General features: G+C 41.5%; 1 protein-coding gene across 5 annotated transcripts in view; it reads left to right on the forward strand.

The window, feature by feature from the left end:
- LOC110509842 (MCC regulator of WNT signaling pathway) overlaps positions 1 to 16,908 on the forward strand; it is a 151,656-nt gene that overhangs the window by 112,080 nt on the left and 22,668 nt on the right. For all 5 annotated transcript variants that reach the window (XM_036967260.1, XM_036967258.1, XM_036967259.1 and 2 more), the window contains 2 exons: positions 13,046 to 13,280; positions 14,025 to 14,237. In XM_036967260.1, the coding sequence (XP_036823155.1) occupies positions 13,046 to 13,280; positions 14,025 to 14,237 (448 nt within the window). The remainder of the gene's footprint in view (positions 1 to 13,045; positions 13,281 to 14,024; positions 14,238 to 16,908) is intronic.

A 16,908-nucleotide genomic window follows, 5' to 3' on the forward strand; every position in this document is an offset into this window, starting at 1 on the left:
CCTATGCTTCCTGGCTGATGTTTTGGTCTCTTTTGAATGCTGGTGGTGCTTTCACTCTAGTGGTAGCATGAGACGGAGTCTACAACCCACACAAGTGGCTCAGGTAGTGCAGCCCATCCAGGATGGCACATCAATGCGAGCTGTGGCAAGAAGCATAGAGTCCAGAGCATGGAGGCGCTACCAGGAGACAGGCCAGTACATCAGGAGACGTGGAGGAGGCCGTAGGAGGGCAACAACCCAGCAGCAGGACCGCTACCTCCGCCTTTGTGCAAGGAGGAGCACTGCCAGAGCCCTGCAAATGCCACAAATGTGCATGTGTCTGCTCAAACGGTCAGAAACAGAATCCATGAGGGTGGTATGAGGGCCCGACATCCATAGGTGGGGGTTGTGCTTACAGCCCAACACCGTGCAGGACGTTTGGCATTTGCCAGAGAACACCAAGATTGGCAAATTCGCCACTGGCTCCCTGTGCTCTTCACAGATGAAAGCAGGTTCACACTGAGCACATGTGAGAGACGTGACCGAGTCTGGAGACGCCATGGAGAACGTTCTGCTGCCTGCAACATCCTCCAGCATGACCGGTTTGGCGGTGGGTTAGTCATGGTGTGGGGTGGCATTTCTTTGGGGGGCCGCACAGCCCTCCATGTGCTCACCAGAGGTAGCCTGACTGCCATTAGGTACCGAGATATGATTCTCAGACCCCTTGTGAGACCATATGCTGGTGCGGTTGGTCCTGGGTTCCTCTTAATGCAAGACAATGCTAGATCTCATGTGGCTGGAGTGTGTCAGCAGTTCCTGCAAGAGGAAGGCATTGATGCTATGGACTGGCCCGCCCGTTCCCCAGACCTGAATCCAATTGAGCACATCTGGGACATCATGTCTTGCTCCATCCACCAACACCACAGACTGTCCAGGAGTTGGCGGATGCTGTAGTCCAGGTCTGGGAGGAGATCCCTCAGGAGACCATTCGCCACCTCATCAGGACCATGCCCAGGCGTTGTAGGGAGGTCATACAGGCACGTGGAGGCCACACACACTACTGAGCCTAATTTTGACTTGTTTTAAGGACATTACGTCAAAGTTGGATCAGCCTGTAGTGTGGTTTTCCACTTTAATTTTGAGTGTGACTCCAAATCCAGACCTCCATGGGTTGATAAATTTGATTTCCATTGATCATTTTTGTGTGATTTTGTTGTCAGCACATTCAACTATGTAAAGAAATAAGTATTTAATAAGAATATTTCATTCATTCAGATCTAGGATGTGTTATTTTAGTGTTCCCTTTATTGTTTTGATCAGTGTATATATATTTTAATTGCTGTCAATATTACAGTATTCTGAGTCAAGGTCAATGCTTAAATCACATCGAATACCAATTTTGAGGTCTGGGGAAATAAAACAAATACATTTAGATTAGTGTAATCACCTTTAATTGCTCATTCAGAAAGCGAGGAATGTGTGTTGGCGTATCTGCTGTTAGGCCCACTGCTGCAGCACATGTCGTGGCAGAGTTTAGCAATAAAATGGCCACCCAATTGATACAAATAGTTATTATATATGTCTGTCAGGTAAGCCTAATTTGCAGTTAACACTAATTGAGAAGGTTTTGGGGGTCTTACTGTCTACCCAGACAACTTATCTTTACTAGCATCGTTAACTGTCTACATACGGTGTGATAGAAAAATGTGCACACCAAACAGACACAAGCAATATTGCTGGAAATTAATTAAGCCAATAGCGGCTTGATTAGCCATTTGATTAGCTGTTCAGGAGTCTTATAGCTTGGTGGTAGAAGCTGTTTAGAAGCCTCTTGGACCTAGACTTGGCGCTCCTGTACCATTTGCCGTGCGCTAGCAGAGAGAGCAGTCTATGACTAGGTTGGCTGGAGTCTTTAACAATTTTTTAGGGCCTTCCTCTGACACTGACTAATATAAAGATCCTGGATGGCAGGAAGCTTGGCCCCGGTGATGTACTGGGCTGTACGCACTACCCTCTGTAGTAGAGGTCGACCGATTATGATTTTTCAACACCGATACCGATTATTGGAGGACCAAAAAAAGCTGATAACGATTAATCGGCCGATTTTTTTTTTTTTTTTTTTTTTTTTTGTTGATATATATATATATACACAGTGGGGAGAACAAGTATTTGATACACTGCTGATTTTGCAGGTTTTCCTACTTACAAAGTATGTAGAGGTCTGTAATTTTTATCAGAGGTACACTTCAACTGTGCGAGACGGAATCTAAAACAAAAATCCAGAAAATCACAGTGTATGATTTTTAAGTCATTATTTTGCATTTTAAATATGCAGGTTTAAAAAATACATACTTGTGTATTGATTTTAAGAAAGGCATTGATGTTTATGATTAGGTACACATTAGAACGACAGTGCTTCTTTTGCGAATGCGCTTGTGCCTGTTAAATCATCACCCGTTTGGTGAAGTAGATTGATTCGATGATAAATTAACAGGCACCGCATCGATTATATGCAACACAGGACTAACTAGATAATCTAGTAATATCATCAACCATGTGTAGTTAACTAGTGATTATGTTAAGATTGATTGTTTTTTATACGATAAGTTTAATGCTAGCTAGCAACTTACCTTGGCTCCTTGCTGCACTCACATAACAGGTGGTCTCCCTGCCATGCAGTCTCCTCGTGGAGTGCAATGTAATCGGCCATAATCGGTGTCCAAAAATGCTGATTATGAAAACTTGAAATCGCCCTTAATTAATCTGCCATTCCGATTAAAACCTCTCTGGGATATGTGGGACGCTACCGTCCCACCTGGCCAAAAGCCAGTGAAAATGCAGAGCGCCAAATTCAAATACATTACTATAAAAATCAAACTTTCATGAAATCACACATGCAAGATAGCAAATTAAAGCTACACTTGTTGTGTATCCTGCCAACGTGTCAGGTTTCAAAAATGCTTTTTGGCGAAAGCAAACTATGCTATTATCTGAGGATAGCACCATAGCAAACAAAGAGAGAGAAGCATATTTCAACTCTGCAGGCGCGACACAAAACGCAAAAATAAAAATATAATTCATGCCTTACCTTTGACGAGCTTCTTTTGTTGGCACTCCAATATGTCCCATAAACATCACAAATGGTCCTTTTGTTCGATTAATTCTGTCGATATATATCCATAATGTCCATTTATTTGGCGCGTTTGATCCAGAAAAACACCAGTTCCAACTTGCACAATGTGACTACAAAATATCTCAAAAGTTACCTGTAAACTTTGCCAAAACATTACAAACTACTTTTGTAATACAACTTGAGGTATTTTTTAATGTAAATAATGGATCAAATTGAAGACGGGAGGATCTGTGTTCAATACAGGAGGAAAACAAACTGTAGTTAGCTTTCTGGTCACTCGCCTCCATCTAACAGTACACTTCAAGTTACCTCGCTCAAGATGGCCGTACTTCTTCATTACACAAAGGAAAAACCTCAACCAATTTCTAAAGACTGTTGACATCCAGTGGAAGCGATAGGAACTGCAAGAAGGTCCCTTAGAAATCTGTATTCCCAATGAAAAGAGAGTGACCTCATTGAAAAGAGAGTGAATTCAAAAAAAAAAAAATCTGAATGGTTTGTCCTCGGGGTTTCGTCTGCTAAATAAGTTCTGTTATACTCACAGACATGATTCAAACAGTTTTAGAAACTTCAGAGTGTTTTCTATCCAAATATACTAATAATATGCATATCTTATCTTCTGGGGATGAGTAGCAGCCAGTTGAATTTGGGCATGCATTTCATCCGGACGTGAAAATACTGCCCCCTGTCACCAAGAAGTTAATCGGTTGACCTCTGTAGTACCTTGCGGTCTGAGGCCGAGCAGTTACCATACCAGGCAGTGATGCAAACCGTCAGGATGCTCTCGCTGGTGCAGCTGTAAAACATTTTGATGATCTGAGGACCCATGCCAAATCTTTTCAGTCTCCTAAGGGGGAATAGGCTTTGTCGTGCCCTCTTCACGACTGTCTTGGTGTGCTTGGACAATGTTAGTTTGTTTGTGAACTGGACGCCAAGGAAGTTGAAGCTCTCAACCTGCTCCACTACAGCCCCATCGATAAGAATAGAAGCGTGCTCTTCCTTTTCCTGTAGTCCACAATCATCTCCTTTGTCTTAATCACATTGAGGGAGAGGTTGTTGTCCTTGCACCACGCGGTCAGGTCTCTGACCTCCCTATAGGCTGTCTCATTCTTGTCTGTGATCAGGTCTACCACTGTTGTGTTATCAGCAAACTTAATGGTGGTGTTGGAGTCATGCCTGACCGTGCAGTCATAAGTGAACAGCGAGTACAGGAGGGAGGGGACTGAGCACCCACCCCTGAGGGGCCCCCGTGTTGAGGATCAGCGTGGCGGATGTGTTGTTACCTACCCTTACCACCTGGGGCGGCCCATCAGGAAGTTCCGGATCCAGTTGCAGAGAGAGGTGTTTAGTCCCAGGGTCCGTAGCTTAGTGATGAGCTTTGAGGGCACTATGGTGTTGAACACTGAGCTTTTGTCAATGAATAACATTCTCACATGGGTGTTCCTTTTGTCCAGGTGGTAAAGGGTAGTGTGGAGTGCAATAGAGATTGCATCATCTTTGGATCTGTTGGGGCGGTATGCAAATTGGAGTGGGTCTAGTGTTTCTGGGATAATGGTATTGATGTGAGCCATGACCAGCCTTTCAAAGCATTTCATGGCAACAGACGTGAGTGCTATGGGTCGGCAGTCATTTAGACAGGTTACCTTGGCTTTATTGGCCACAGGGACTATGATGGTCTGCTTGAAACATGTAGGTATTACAGACTGGGCCAGGGACAGGTTGAAAATGTCAGTGAAGACGCTAGCCAGCTGGTCAGCGCATGCTCTGAGTACTTGTCCTGGTAATCCATCTGGCCCTGCGGCCTTGTGAATGTTAACCTGTTCTAAGGTCTTACTCACATAGGCTACGGAGAGCAAGATCACAAAGTTGTCCAGAACAGCTGGGGTTCTCATGCATGATTCAGTTTTACTTGTTTAGATGCGGGCATAGAAGGCATTTAGCTTGTCTGGTAGGGTCACGTCACTGGGCAGTTCACGGCTGGGTTTCCCTTTGTAATTCCCTTTGGGTTTCCCTTTGTAAGTTTGCAAGCCCTGCCACATCCGACGAGCGTCAGAGCCGGCGTAGTAGTCCTGTATTGACGCTTTGCCTGTATATTGGCTCGTCGGAGGTCATAGTTGGATTTCTTATAAGCTTCCGGATTAGTGTCCCACACCTTGAAAGTGGCAGCTGTAGCCTTTAGCTCAGTGTGGATGTTGCCTGGATATTATTTACTTACGGTCAATATGGGGACGACGTCGTCAATGCACTTATTAATGAAGAGACTGATGTGGTAACTCTTCAATGTTATCAGGTTAATCCTGGAACATATTCCAGTTTGTGCAAAACAGTCCTGTAGCTTAGCATCTGCTTCATCGGGCCACTTCGGTATTGAGCTGGTACTTCCTGTTTTGAGTTATGGTCAGATTTGCCAAAGGGAGGGTAGGGAGAGCCTTGTATGCGTTTCTGTCTTTGGAGTAAAGGGGATGTATAATTGTGTCGCTTCCAGTTGCACAGGTGACGTGCTGATATAAATTGAGGTAAAACAGATTTCAGTTCTACTTCATTAAAATGATTGGCCACGAGAAGTGCCGCCTCTGGGTGTGCGTTTTCTTGTTTGCTTATGGCCGTATACAGCTTGTTGAGTGCGCTCTTGGTGCAATTATCGGTTTGTAGTGGTAAATAGTCAGCTACGAAAAATATTGATTAAAACTTGGTAAATAGTATGTTCTGCAGCCAATGTTCCCTCCCCAGGTCTGCTGAGCGCCAACTTGAACGTTGTGAAAATTCTGTGCAACTTTTAGCCACACTAAGCCTGTACCCGCTTTAAATGACCGTTTCAGACAGTAGTCAAGGAGGCAACTGTGGCTATTTGATCATAATGTAGGCCTTCAAGAATGGTCTACCATAAAAAACAATGGAGAAAACTGCATCCCATAACAATTTAACATGGAAATAACTGTTCTATCATTCAGCCTACATTAGCAGCCAATGTGTCATGTTCAATGTAGGCTACATTCCATGACTTTTAGGAGAGAAAAAAACATGCAGTGCTTGACATGAAGATTTTTATCCACTTGTCCTTCAGACAAGGAGGTGACTGAAAATGATGTTGTCGTGTTTGATGCAATGGTATGGGAATTATTATTCCCATACCCTTATTACAGAGATTCAGACAAATTATGTTACCCTTTGCCTATTGGCTACTTAGCTTATTCAAGCCGGTCTCAAAGTACAACACTGCCCCTTAAGACAAAAAAAAGCTCTTTACCAGACTCACTTTTCAAAGATGTCTAGACATTTTTACGTTTTGTGCTCTTGTAGGAAGCAATCACTCCCCCATTGCGGACTACAAATGATCTATAATTGGGCTAATAACTCACTAACTAGCAAAGGATGAACAAATGTGCACACATGGCTACATGCAGCTCTCGCTTTGATCTCAAAACAAGTGTATCTTGGTTATGCTGCACGGTGTGTGTGTGTAGAGTACGGCTGAGTCGTGCATGTCAGTGCAATATATTCCTACTCCGATGCGTTCTACCTACAACAAAATCTCTTGCCTCATACCACACTACCGTTCAAAAGTTTGGGGTCACTGAGAAATGTCCTTCTGTTTGAAAGAAAAGTAAATAGTTTTGTCCATTAAAATAACATAAAATTGATCAGAAATACAGTGTAGACATTGTTAATGTTGTAAATTATTATTGTAGCTGGAAAATGTTTGATGGAATATCTACAGTGGGGCAAAAAAGTATTTAGTCAGCCACCAATTGTGAAAGTTCTCCCACTTAAAAAGATGAGAGAGGCCTGTAATTTTCATCATAGGTACACTTCAACTATGACAGACAAAATGAGAAAAAAAATCCAGAAAATCACATTGTAGGATTTTTTATGAATTTATTTGCAAATTATGGTAGAAAATAAGTAACAAAAGTTTATCTCAATACTTTGTTTTATACCCTTTGTTGGCAATGGCAGAGGTCAAACGTTTTCTGTAAGTCTTCACAAGGTTTTCACACACTGTTGCTGGTATTTTGGCCCATTCCTCCATGCAGATCTCCTCTAGAGCAGTGATGTTTTGGGGCTGTTGCTGGACAACACGGACTTTCAACTCCCTCCAAAGATTTTCTATGAGGTTGAGATCTGGAGACTGGCTAGGCCACTCCAGGACCTTGAAGCTCTTAGAAAGCCACTCCTTCGTTGCCCGGGCGGTGTGTTTCGGATCATTGTCATGCTGAAAGACCCAGCCACGTTTCATCTTCAATGCCCTTGCTGATGGAAGGAGGTTTTCACTCAAAATCTCATGATACATGGCCCCATTCATTCTTTCCTTTACACGGATCAGTCGTCCTGGTCCCTTTGCAGAAAAACAGCCCAAAGCATGATGTTTCCACCCCCATGCTTCACAGTAGGTATGGTGTTCTTTGGATGCAACTCAGCATTCTTTGTCCTCCAAACACGAGTTGAGTTTTTACCAAAAAGTTATATTTTGGTTTCATCTGACCATATGACATTCTCCCAATCTTCTTCTGGATCATCCAAATGCTCTCTAGCAAACTTCAGACGGGCCTGGACATGTACTGGCTTAAGCAGGGGGACACATCTGGCACTGCAGGATTTGAGTCCCTGGCAGCGTAGTGTGTTACTGATGATAGGCTTTGTTACTTTGATCCCAGATCTCTGCAGGTCATTCACTAGGTCCCCCCATGTGGTTCTGGGATTTTTTTTTTTTTCAGCCACCATCACTCCGGTGTTCTAATGGCACATTGTGTTAGCTAATCCAAGTTTATCATTTAAAAGGCTAATTGATCATTAGAAAACCCTTTTGCAATCAACCTTTTGCAATCATGTTAGTACAGCTGAAAACTGTTGTTCTGATTAAAGAAGCAATAAAACTGGCCTTCTTTAGACTAATTGAGTATCTGGAGCATCAGCATTTGTGGGTTTGATAACAGGCTCAAAATGTCCAGAAACAAAGAAACTCGTCAGTCTCTTTTTGTTCTGAGAAATTAAGGCTATTCCATGCGAGAAATTGCCAAGAAACTGAATATCTCGTACAACGCTGTGTACTACTCTCTTCACAGATCAGCGCAAACTGTCTCTAACCAGAATAGAAGGAGGAGTGGGAGGCCCTGGAGCACAACTGAGCAAAAGGACAAGTACATTGGAGTGTCTAGCTTGGGAAAAAAAACACCTCACATGTCCTCAACGGGCAGCTTCATTAAATAGAACCCGCAAAACACCAGTATCAACGTCAACAGTGAAGAGGCGACTCCGGGATGCTGGCCTTCTAGGCAGAGATGCAAAGAAAAAGTCATATCTCAGACTAGCCAATAAAAAGAAAGCTGCCGACCGGTCTAGACGATGCATGGAAAAGCCAACGAGATGTATTCTACTCTGTGAAACATAGAATATTACAGTTCTTTTGGTCCCGTTGATAGGATAGTCTCGATTGGAGCTCGTCCAGTTTGTTCTTTAGTGACTGTACTTTCACCAACAGAACGGAGGGTAGAGGTGGTATCCACTGCAGCGCAATTTTCATCATCGTCTCCCAAGGACACTGTGTACAGCAAAGAGTAAAAACAATCAAAGTGTCTATGTTGTCTATGTTACACACATAGACACTCAACCATGCAAATTGGCGGAGTAATTATTTATTTGAACACAAGACATTAGTCTTTCTCTTATACAGACATCGTACACACTCTCACTAAATCACATCCAATATCATACACATCAACCTACTCAGATTTACTACACACATAATATATTGTCTCAATTTTATAACATCTGTGGCATTGGCTCACAGGCAAATAGGCAACGGAGTAAAACAAATATTGCTAGAACCTATTTCTTGAATTCTAAATATCAGACATTTGAAAGCTCTAATTTTGACCATCATAACACCTCTGATGGCAGTAACTTTACAAGCACTAATTATGGTCAATGTAACGGCTGTTGGAAGGAGAGGACCAACATGCAGCGTGGTAAGTGTTCATATTCTTTAATGAAACAACTGAACACTGAAAAAACGACAAACGAACAGTCCTGTACGGTGAAGGAAAACACAGAACAGAAAAGAATCACTCACACCACACAGGTGGGAAAAGGTTACCTAAGTATGATTCTCAATCAGAGACAACGAACAACACCTGCCTCTGATTGAGAACCATACCAGGCCAAACACAAAACCACAACATAGAAAAAAGAACAGACTACCCACCCAACTCACTCCCTGACCATACTAAAACAAAGACATAACAAAAGAACTAAGGTCAGAACGTGACAGTCAATTTAGACTGAGAATAGTATCTAGTTATGGGAAGGGGTGAAATAAGTATAGCCAGTTATAATTGTAACGGTTTAGCAGATTATAAAAAAAGAGCAGCCTTTACATGGCTAAAAGAAAAGGAATATAACATACAACATATAACTGTTTACACGAAACGCACTATACATCCTTAGATGAAGATTGCTTGGAAAAAGGAATGGGGTGGTGATATAATTTTCTATCATGGACAAAGGAACTCAGAAGGTGTGATGATATTAATTAACAAAAATTTCGGTCTGAATGTGCAAATAGTCAGGAATGATTCGCAAGGAAGGTGGATCCAAAATTCTTCCTGAATCTCCATTACAAGAATGCTAACAAAAAATAATTTGCAGAAACTTGTTACTGAAGATGGAGTCATCTATGATTCTCTGAATGATATTTAAAAAGAGGAAGCTAATTATTTTAGGCAGATGTTCTCTTTTCCGTCTCCTCCTCTCCCACTGAATGAAGATTACGGTAAGGAATTCTTTCCAAATAATATAAATATAAATACGAAAATTAACAAATATGCAGAAATATCAGTGCGAAGGCCTAATTACAGAGGAATAACTTTTTGAGGCTATTAAATCCTTTCAGCCTGGAAAACCCCCAGGGCTTGATGGCATACCGGTAGAGGTATATCAAGTATTTTTTGAGATACTAAAAGCTCCATTGTTAGAAATGGTAGTCTGTCAGGTACTCAGCAGGAAGGTCTGATTTCTCTATTATTAAAACAAGACCCAGATGGCAAATATAAAGACCCAGTCTATCTAAAAAACTGGAGGCCCCTTACACTTCAATGTTGTGATGCAAAAATACTAGTGAAATGCATAGCACTCAGAATTAAAAGGGTTTTACCAGGTATTGTTCATCCTGATCAGACAGGTTTGTTACATGGACGATACATTGGCGATAATATACGACAACTACTAGAAATAATAGAACATCATGAAACATCTAAGAAGCCAGGCCTGGTATTTATAGCGGATTTTGAAAAGGAATTTGATAAAGTAAGACTGGATTTTATTTATAAATGCCTGGATGTTTTTAATTTTGGTAATTCTCATATATAATGGGTAAAAAATAATGTATAACAACCCCAGGTGTAAAATCGTAAATAACAACTACTACTCAGAGTTTTGAATTGTCAAGAGGAGTTAAACAAGGGTGCCTGCTGTCACCATATCTATTCATTATGGCCATCGAAATGCTAGCTATTAAAATCAGATCAAATTACAACATTTGAGGTGTAGAAATCCCAGGCTTAAAAACAAAGGTCTCCATGTATGCCGATGACTCAAATTTTGTATTAAGTCCGCAAGCTAGATCCCTGCAATGTCTCATTGAAGATCTAGATAACTTTTCTGTACTCTCTGGACTAAAACCTAATTATGATAAGTGTACAATATTACGTATTGGATCTTTTAAAAAACACAACTTTAACATTACCCTGCAGTTTACCTATAAAATGGACTGATGGTGAAGTAGACATACTTGGTATTCATGTAACAAAATATATAAATAAGCTCTCCATAATGCATTTCAATAGAAAACCTTTAAAAATAGACAAGATCCTGCAACCATGGAGAGGAAAAAGGATGATTAGTTTTTTTAAATCATATGAGCAAAAAATATTTTGCTTTATCTGGGATGCTAAACCAGATAAAAGATAACGTGCCTATCTATATAATGAATATGAATTGGGTGGGTTGAGATTATTAAATATAAAAGCACTAAACCTCTCTCTAAAAGCTTCACTTATTCAAAAGTTTTATTTGAAGCCTAAATGGTTCTCAAGTAGTCTCATTTTCGATAAATTGAATATGATACTTTTTTCAAAGTATCTGTCTTTTTCAAACAAGCATTGCAGAGCTGGCAACAATTTAAATTTCATCCCCCTGAAAAATAGAACAAATATTATGGCTAAACTCAAATGTGCTGGTTGATGAAGCTGTTTGAAAAGGGTATTTTGTTCTCAAATTATATTGTAAATTGGAATGGGAGAGTTATGTCCTTCATGGAATTGTACACGAAGGTCTGCTCAATCCAAGAGTACAACCAACTGATTACAGCATTACCCCAAAAATGGAGGAGGCCTGTGGCAGCGGGAGGTAAAGAACTGGTCTGTCTGCCCAATATAAAGGATCAAAACTGGCGAGGAATACAAATAGGAAAGTATACCAGTTTCATTGGAGGACCAGGATGTTGACCACTGTGTCATACAGATTGCAAAATAGTTGGGAAGAGATTTTTGATGTACCGATTCCATGCTACAGGGTGTATGAGTTGATATATAAAACAACACAAGATTCAAGACTTCGTGCTTTTCAGCTAAATTTATTATATAGAATTCTTGCCACCAACAAAATGTTGAATATTTGGGGCATAAAATCATCGAAGCTCTGCAGATTTTGTTGTGAGGATACAGAATCAATAGACCATTTATTTTGGTATGGCCCTCAGGTAGCCTGTTTCTGGTCTCAGGTTCAGGAATGGCTGAAAATGCATTGCATGGATCTAAAATTGACTCAAGAAATAGGTACATTTTACTGTTAGGACTGTTAGGAGATCTGGAGAGACCGGGTCAGTCAATTACTAATATATTAATACTCTTAGTAAAAGTATTTATCTTGAACTCGAAATCTGTGGATTCTATTTTATTAGATAGATTGAGACAAGTGGGAGTGGAGTTGCTGTGCGGGAGATGGAAATATGGTCAAAGATAAAAGTTTTAAAAAGTAAAACATAATAAAAGTATGTTTGAATGACACTGAGGGGCAGTGTTTTTACAACTAATGCCAGTTTGCCTGAGGCTGATGCCGTGCAGGTGTTTGTAGACATGCAAATACACACTCTCATTCAAATAAACGCATACAAGAACACACACATACATGTAATATTGCCAGACATGCACACAAACATATACAGTTGGCATTGCTGTTATGATTTTAGTTGTCCTTGATGTCCTTTGTTTTAAATGTATTTAATTTTTTTGCGTTGTTGTTTTCTTCCGTCTTTTTCTTTTTTCTCTTTAGTTCATTCTCTTGGTTTTTGGTGCATTGGGGGGTTCTTGGGGGTGGGGAATGGAATTAATTATATATATTTTTTAATTATTCTTCTTGGGGTGGGGACTCTGGGAGGGGTGTCGAATGGTTGATGGACAGTTATTGGGGAACTGTGGGGGGGGGGGATCTTGGAGGGTTCAGGTTCCCGTTTTTTGGCCTGGTGGGAGATCTGTCAACGTGCCCTTGAGCAGGGCATTGACCCTGGATGCTACTGTGTGTCGCTCTGAATGGGAGTCTGTTGGATGACTGGTATGATGTAGTTGTTGAGCAGCTTCACTGCAGTATATTGTATGTTTTGGATATTCAATAAAAACAACAGGAAAAAGAGTATCTGGGATGATTTCTACACAGTATTTGGTGACTTAATTTCTTCCCGTGTCAGACTCGCAAGGCACAGATCTAGGAACAGTTTAGCTTCTCTAATTGTGATCTTAACTGTTCAAGGGGAAATGAAGACTACTTTCTAGATGCTAGCTATCATCCAACAGAGCAACATTTTATGATGTGTGTGTGTGTGTGTGTGTGTGTGTGTGTGTGTGTGTGTGTGTGTGTGTGTGTGTGTGTGTGTGTGTGTAGCACCACCAGTTCCACGACCAGCTCGTGCGACACAGACTTCTCCAAGGAGGACGAACAGCGACTGAAAGACTACGTGCAGCAGCTAAAGAATGACCGTGCGGCAGTCAAGCTGACCATGCTGGAGCTAGAGAGCGTTCACGTCGACCCCCTCAGCCTTGAGGTCAAGCCCCGGGGAGACACGCACCGTCTGGATCTGGAGAACGCTGTGCTGATGCAGGAGCTCATGGCCATGAAGGTGAGAGGGAGAGGGAGGGAGAAGGAGGGAGCGCGGGGAGAGGAGAGTGGGAGGGAGAGCATACACACGGGCCTTTTCATTCAATTCTACTCATTTTGCCATGTAGTGGAGAGACATTTTTGCAGTTCTTAATATGATATCTGAGTAAGAGTGGGATCCCCCCGGTTGTTAATTCAACCACGATTACTACAAGTGCAGATAGCTGGCCGCTAGACTAACTTACCGATCAAAAAAACAAAACAGATATGGGCTAATTGAGTCACTGTCGGTTTCCATCAAACCTTTTTATGCGAGTAAAGTACATGTCGGATAAATAATGTCACAACAGACCTGTTGGAAACCGTGTCTGTATACTTTCCAAATGTCGACAAAACAAAATACACTACACGAGGTGGGATCTTTCTGTGTCAAGAAAATTAATTATGTGAGAAATATCGATATAATAACCATCATATGGAAGTAAACTTGGAGTCACGTGATGACATGCTGTGTGATCCTCCCACCACGACTTAGGAAAGCATGCAGTTTATTAGGCTACAGATGAAATAAGTTATGATGAACTTCACAGGGTGGTGAAAGTTCATGGTAATGAGCTTTGATGTTTGGTATACTCAGTGTCTATCCTTATTTCCTCCCTACCTTTTTCCCCTTTCTTCCATATGGTTACAATATGATAAGAATAACTTGATAAGAATAACTTGTAGCTTGTTTATATTAGCTTGTTAACCCTTCCTCTCCCCTCAGGAGGAGATGGCAGAGCTGAAGGCCCAGCTCTACCTGCTGGAGAAGGAGAAGAAGGCAGTGGAGCTGCGGCTGAGCACGCGGGAGGCCCAGGAGCAGGCCTACCTGGTGCACATCGAGCACCTCAAGGCCGAAGTGGAGGAGCAGCAGGAGCAGCGCAGGAGATCCCTCAGCTCCACTGGGAGTAGTACTAAAGACAAGAGCCAAGCCGCTAAGGTGTGTGGATAACACACACGCATGCACACACACCTCTCAGAAACTGAGAGGATGGGAAGAGAAAGTAGACAAATTAGGACTTCCAGAGTCCCAAGTGCAATTCTAAACTATCAAAGACTTTTTTACCTGAACTCCAAGAGGTCTGGGAGATCAATTAGATATCAGAGAACTAAGCCCCTCACACCATCCATAGTCTTTTCTGCCCATTCCTTTAATACATATAGACAGAGATCAGTTGTGTATTTGTGTGTGTGCCAGGATTAAGAAAGGGAATAGAATAGAGGTGTGCTTCTCTCTGATCACAGCCCTGAGCTTCCAATGCTTGTGACACTACATTAGCCTTGTAATCCACTGGATACGATAACAGTGCCCTTCCATGTCCCCCGGCTGGGACAGGGATTATGTGAACACACACATGCACTTCACATCTCTTGGCATGCACACAACATTCTAACACACACCCTTACAGCTTTACGTGCAGACACACAAACACACACTACCTTAAATCTCGAGCCCCCCCCTGCTCTCCCTGCTATCACCGTAGCTCTGTTTGTTCAATAAGGCTTACTCCTCGGTTGCTAGGAGCAACCAGCGTTGAATGTGCCAATCAAAGGGCCATCTGTAAATGCAAGTGCTTTTCAGAGTGAAAGACAGAGCAGCCACTATTATTGCCCCCCCCCCCCGCTTTCAAACCAGCTACCTTTTATATCTACAGACCAATTCTTATTGTTAGGGTCTAGAAATGCCTGTTTGATTGTATTTCACACACGGGGGTAGACTCTAATAGCCACACATACCTCCCACTGTGGGGGAGTGTATACTCATGCATGCTCTCTCTCACTCTCACTCACACACACTATGTTAGATCATTCCGCTCTGTCAGAGCCCATGATCAGAGCCATTCATCACCTGGAGCGGTGGATGTTTGTGACACACACACACACTGCAAGCCTAATCAAGCAAAATGCACACAGCACAAAGGCAATTACCCAACACGCGTGTGCGTGCTTGCGCTCACACACACACAACACTGACCAGCATCTCCCAGTATCTTCCCCTCCTCCATTGTCTCTTCCTATATCCATTTCCCCACTACCTTAATGGAAGCCATGTTCCAATCTCTATCAACAGCCCTGTAATCAAATCAGGCTAGCAGGATAGCAGGCCCTGAATGTATGACAGCATACCTGTAACTCGATAAGTCATGTAGCATGCTCAATGAATACTCTGACATGCTTGTCCAGTGTGAGTCGAGCTGTATTGTTCTGTAGTCCAAGTGTAAGGCAATACAAAGGGATAAGTCGTTGAAGCATTGACTATATGAATGGACAAAGCCATTGAAGACGTCACACCATGTTTGAAGTCTCATGGGGAGTTTTATGTAGACATAACATGCACAGTTCGAGCTAGTCCAGGAAGTGACATTGCAGGCTAGTTCAGTGCTGACCCCTCTTATTGAGTATCTCAAGTTGAAAGCTGGCCGGTGTACTGCAGGCTGCCATTAGCTGTTAAATTATCCTTATTACTTTTGTGTGCTATTTTAAAGTAATAGTTTCAAGGACATACATCTGGTGTAATAGAAGCAAATATTGGTACCATGATTGTCTTCTAAAAATGTTTTTATTTCCACTAATATTTACCACGAAGATTGCCATTTTCCTATTCATTATAGTGGGGGAGTCTGCTTTCTGGAAACAACAGCCTGCAGGACACTGGAAGGCCTTGAACTTCATGGTTTCAATGAGAGGGGGCCGTCGTTCTCCCCTGGGTTGGTGGTAGTGCTGCCACCTATAAGACCAAGCTTTTTACTGCATGTGACAGCTTGAGGTAAAAGTTGCCCTTAACCACAGATCTAGGATCAGATTACCTTCTCCAAATTGCATAGCCACAGGAAGTAGAGGCGTTGAATGTGTTGCAGCACCCCCTGATAAATGTAAATAATATTTCCAAAAGAATATAATTACTCCTGTCTGAACACTACCTTAATTTGGGCAGTACAGTTGCCAAATATTGAATGGCTTGTTGTGTTGTGGCAACATAAATATTATCCATAGAACCCAGCTAGCACATAACGTTCTGACAGTGGTGTAAAGTACTGAAGTAAAAATACTTTAAAGTACTACTTTAGTAGTATCTGTACTTTACTTTACTATTCATATTTTTACAGCTTTTACTTTTACTTCACTACATTCCTGAAGAAAATATTGAACATTTTACTCCATACATTTTCCCTGACAACCAAAAGTACTCGTTACATTTTGAATGCTTAGCAGGACAGAATAATTGTCAAATTCACTCACTTATCAAGCTAACACTTGGTCATCTCTACTGCCTCTGGGCTGGCAGACTCACTAAACACAAATGCATCTTTTGTAAATAACGTCATAGTGTTGGAGTGTTCCCTTGGCTATCTGTAAATTTTAAAAACAAGAAAATTGTTAATATTTTGCTTAATATAAGGATTTTTTTATATTTAAGTATATTTTAGCAATTACATTTAATATTGATACTTAAGTATATTTAAAACCAAATACTTTTAGACTTTTACTCAAGTAGTATTTTACTGGCTGAATTTTACTTGAGTAACTTTCTATTAAGGTATCTATACTTTTACTCAAGTATCACAATTGGGTACTTTTTCCACCACTGTGTTCTGAGAACCATATGTTTC

The sequence above is a fragment of the Oncorhynchus mykiss genome, chromosome Y, assembly GCF_013265735.2.
Source record: "Oncorhynchus mykiss isolate Arlee chromosome Y, USDA_OmykA_1.1, whole genome shotgun sequence".
In the NCBI taxonomy this organism is placed as follows: domain Eukaryota; kingdom Metazoa; phylum Chordata; class Actinopteri; order Salmoniformes; family Salmonidae; genus Oncorhynchus; species Oncorhynchus mykiss.